The sequence below is a fragment of the Physeter macrocephalus genome, chromosome 14, assembly GCF_002837175.3.
Source record: "Physeter macrocephalus isolate SW-GA chromosome 14, ASM283717v5, whole genome shotgun sequence".
Classification (NCBI taxonomy): Eukaryota; Metazoa; Chordata; class Mammalia; order Artiodactyla; family Physeteridae; genus Physeter; species Physeter macrocephalus.
In genome coordinates this window covers 94,178,415-94,183,014 of record NC_041227.1, presented here as the reverse complement: position 1 = coordinate 94,183,014, position 4,600 = coordinate 94,178,415, and the positions used below count along the sequence as shown (strand labels likewise).

The window sequence follows — 4,600 nt, the reverse complement described above, 5'->3', positions numbered from 1 at the left end:
ACTCTCTCTCTCTCTCTCTCTCTCTCTCTCTCTCTCTCTCTCTCTCTCTCTCTCTCTCTCTCTCTTGGGGGAAAGAATGTCTGGGATATATATATATTTTTAATTGGAATAATGTATTATTCTAACAAAAGTACAAAGTATGGAAAATTAGTGTATTTAAATCATTTCAGAGAGTAGAGAAAGTTTCACACTTAGCAGATTTCGGCTTTTAGCACCTTTGAAAAGAAACATTCAAAGTTAAGACAAGTGTCAGGACAGGCTCCTGACTACCTTCAGTGATGATTCCTCTGACTTAGGATGTGCAGGTCACAGAACAGTGTGGTTATTTGGTTTTTTTCTCTACATTTTGAGAGTGCCACAAAAACACACTTAGAGTGAGCCAGGTGATCACTGACTAGATGGCTGGTGGTTAGAAGATGGTAGAGAAACGTTGGGACAAAAGGAGAAAATCACAGGCTGGACGAGGTGGTCAAATGGACAACCCGAAGGCGCTGGCGATGTAGTACATGGTCTTGTTCTCCCATCGCACAGTGCAGCTCCCATCAGCAGAGCTGTCCCAGAAGCAGGAACTTGCCTTGTGTAATCCCGCTCTGTTCTTCTGCATGATTACATGGGTCACAATGTATTTAAATGGTTTCCCCAGCTTGGTGAGTTGGCTTAGGGTTTGCTCCACTACATTTGTGGTCCACTGATTCACTTTGCTGTGCTGATAGGCATTGCCACCGATGGCTCTTTCTATGGCCTCTTTTACAATGTTGCTCACTTCATCAACAACAAAAGCAGTCTCCTTGGTAGCCTGGTAGTCTTCCATCTTTCCTTCGGCGCCTTGCCTCTGCCTCCTGTCTGGGATATTTTGAAGCAAATTCTAGCATAGCATCATTTCACTCCTAAATATAGATAAGGACTTTTTTACTTTAATATAATCATAAGTCCATCATAATATTTAACAAAATTGATAATAAAATTTAAATATTACCTCATACTCAGTCCATGCCTAAATTTCTCCTTTTATCTCAGAAATGTCGTCTTTAAGTTGGCTTATTTGGATTGGGGCCCAAACAAGGTCCAGACATTGCTTTGGTTAATTGTCTTTTAAGTTAATTAGTCTATAATAGGACCCTCCCCTACACTTCCCCCCCCCCCCATTTGGATTGGATCATTTGTTCTGTAGGAATTCTCAAAATCTGGATTTGGCTGATTGCATCCTCATGGTGTCATTTAATGTATTCTCTTTTTAACTTCATATTTCCTATATAAACTGGTAATTAGATCCAGAGGCATGATTATATTTAGATTGAGTTTTTAATTTTTGCAAGGAATTTTCATGAGGGTTACTGTGTACTTCTTTTTGCATCACATCAAGAGATACATAATGTCTAGCTATCCCCCTTTTAAGTGACATTAATATTGATCAGTGGGTTTAGGCAATTATCAGTTTGATCAGTCATAAAAAATTCTCCATCAACTTTTTTTTCATTGTCTCTTGACTTTATTATGAATTATTTTACATTTTAAAAAATATATGGGGCTTCCCTGGTGGCGCAGTGGTTGAGAGTCCGCCTGCTGATGCAGGGGACACGGGTTCGTGCCCCGGTCCGGGAAGATCCCACATGCTGCGGAGCAGCTGGGCCCGTGAGCCATGGCCGCTGAGCCTGCGCGTCTGGAGCCTGTGCTCCGCAACGGGAGAGGCCACAACAGTGAGAGGCCCGCATACCGCAAAAAACAAACAAAATATATATATATGTATAGTCAACTACATTTATTTGTAATACCAGTTTTCCAGAACTGATGATGATGGCTACCCAACCACTAATTACTAGGTATATAGAAACTAACTTTTTAATGAAAATTTTAGTTTTTGTTTGTTTGCTTTTCACTTAAGGCTTTGGTCTATCTGGAATGTGGTATAAGATGGGGTTCCATTTTTATTTCCTTCCAGATGGTTGGCCAGTTGTGCCTGTGTCATTTGTTTAAGACTCCATCTTTTCCCCCCATTGAATTAATTAATTAATTAATGCTTTTGTCCTGCTTTAAAAACCTACAAATTGAGATCTTTATTCTATTTCTGTTTCACTAATAGTCTGTCCCTACACCAATACCACATTTATTTTATTTTTTAATCTTATTTAATTATTTATTTAGTTTTGGCTGCGTTGGGTCTTCGTTGCTGTGCGCAGGCTTTCTCTAGTTGCGGCGAGCGGGGGCTACTCTTTGTTCTGTTGCGTGGGCTTCTCATTATGGTGGCTTCTCTTGTTTTGGAGGACGGGCTCTAGGCGCGTGGGCTTCAGTGTGGCACGTGAGCTCAGTAGTTGTGGCTTTGGGGCTCTAGAGTGCAGGCTCAGCTGTTGTGCTACACGGGCTTAGTTGCTCAGAGGCGTGTGGGATCTTCCCGGACCAAGGATCAAACCCACGTCCCCCGCATTGGCAGGCAGATTCTTAACCACTGCCCCACCAGGGAAGTCCCGCACATTTATTTTATTAGAGTGAGATTTTGGTGTGTCTGATGAAGCTAGTTTCCCTTCACCCACTTTTTTTTTTATTCAGTGTTTTACCTAATGATTTAGTAGCCATTGATGATAATTGCCTTGATTTATTATTTCAGTAGAGGTTATTGCCTTTGCTTTTAAGAACTTGATTTTACACATTTTAGAAATATAAATTATGGATTATTTCTACAGCACATCTCTTTGATTTTTGAATGTACATCCATAAAATAGCCAGAGGGAACTTTTTTATGATTTACTTCAAAGCTGAGTAATTATCACTTCCTTGGTTTGTAGATTTTAAAAAATAAATCAGCTTTCTTTTTGCTTCTCTCCTCCTAACCCCCATCAGATTGAAGAAGAAATGTTGGCTTTGCAGAATGAACGCACAGAACGAATACGAAGCCTGCTGGAACGTCAAGCCAGAGAAATTGAAGCCTTTGACTCTGAAAGCATGAGACTAGGTTTTAGTAACATGGTCCTTTCTAATCTCTCCCCTGAGGCATTCAGCCACAGCTACCCAGGAGCTTCTGGTTGGTCTCACAATCCTACTGGGGGTCCAGGACCTCACTGGGGTCATCCCATGGGTGGCCCACCACAGGCTTGGGGCCATCCAATGCAAGGTGGACCCCAGCCGTGGGGTCATCCCTCAGGGCCAATGCAAGGGGTACCTCGAGGTAGCAGTATGGGAGTCCGCAATAGCCCCCAGGCTCTAAGGCGGACAGCTTCTGGGGGACGGACGGAGCAGGGCATGAGCAGAAGCACGAGTGTCACTTCACAAATATCCAATGGGTCACACATGTCTTATACATAACTTAATAATTGAGAGTGGCAATTCCGCTGGAGCTGTCTGCCAAAAGAAACTGCCTACAGACATCGTCACAGCAGCCTCCTCACTTGGGTACTACAGTGTGGAAGCTGAGTGCATATGGTATATTTTATTCATTTTTGTAAAGCGTTCTGTTTTGTGTTTACTAATTGAGATGTCATAGTATTTGGCTGCCGGGTTTTGTTTTTTTGTTTTTGTTTTTTAACTTTTGGAGAAATTTTGAAAAGGGGAATAGATATGTATGTGTGTATACATATACATACATACATACACACACACACACACACACACACACACACACATATATCTCAAGCATGTGGTTACAAGAATTGGCTAGTTAGGGGGTATTTTCTGAACACTGCAAAAATAGAATGCAGCAATGTGTCTTGAGTCATCACTTTGGGGCAGTTATATCCTAAGAAGGTCGTGAAAAAATCTAAAGCCTTTCTCCATACCCCAAATTCTTATAAGCCACTCACAGCAGGCAGCATATGCTGAAACAAGTTATTATGGAAACACATCTGTGTCCCCTCACCAATGTATTTTCTTTATTAAATTGATCTGACTTCTCAGCCTCATTTGGAGTGAAAAAGAACGTGGAAATCCATGAACACTAAAGGGTTCCATTGACTTTTTCAGAGAGTGGAAAACAGTTTAGTTCTTTTTCTGAATGCTGCATAGATTTGTCAGTGATTTTCTTTTTTTTTTTTGTCCATTCAATTGTGCCTTTTTTGTGGCATGGTGAGATGGAGGTGTAAGGAGATCACAAGTTGTGTGGGAATTGCATCAACGAACCTGTGAGCCTTTAAAGGGGAAGACCAGAAGGGTGAGAGAGGCCCCTGAAAGTTCATATGGTGGGTATGTTAAGCAGCATAGTGAGGAGATGAAGCCTCTGTCTGTATCCTGACGTTTTGTTGCTTATACTGTGATATTTTATCCTAGCTAAGCTCTATAACTCCCAAGACCCCAAACAGTACTTTTACTTTGTACAAAAACAAAGAACATATAGCCAATACAAATCAAATGCCAGAGAGTTTTGAATGATGCCATATTTGCAAACTGCCATCTATTGGAATTCTCACCACACTACATAGACATAATTTGATTACCCCTTTTGGCTTATGGGATTTCCTGTTTACAAGTAGAATAGCCAATTATTTAAATGCTTAGTTGCCATAGTGAACCAGGAGTCACTGAGCCAATGACTTTACCAGCTGCTGACTAATCCTCATCACCACTGTAGATTTTGCTGTATGTGCAGGTCCTCTTTTTTTTTTTTTTTTTTTTT

General features: G+C 41.0%; 2 protein-coding genes across 3 annotated transcripts in view; one reads left to right on the top strand and one right to left on the bottom strand.

Moving 5' to 3' along the window:
- Positions 1–4,594, top strand: part of TAOK1 (TAO kinase 1) — a 161,000-nt gene extending 156,406 nt beyond the window's left edge. For both annotated transcript variants that reach the window (XM_024127960.3, XM_024127961.3), the window contains exon 20: positions 2,836–4,594. In XM_024127960.3, the coding sequence (XP_023983728.1) occupies positions 2,836–3,297 (462 nt within the window). In that variant the 3' untranslated portion in view covers positions 3,298–4,594. The remainder of the gene's footprint in view (positions 1–2,835) is intronic.
- LOC102992822 (dynein light chain Tctex-type 1-like) lies at positions 182–1,129 on the bottom strand. The gene has a single exon (XM_055089874.1). The coding sequence runs from the start codon at positions 809–811 to the stop codon at positions 470–472; it is 342 nt and encodes a 113-aa protein (XP_054945849.1). The 5' UTR covers positions 812–1,129; the 3' UTR covers positions 182–469.
- Positions 4,595–4,600: the final 6 nt, after the last annotated feature.

Coding starts and splice junctions, on each gene's coding strand:
- LOC102992822 (XM_055089874.1), bottom strand. CDS start 811: ATGGAAGACTACCAGGCTACCAAGGAGACTGCTTTTGTTGTTGATGAA.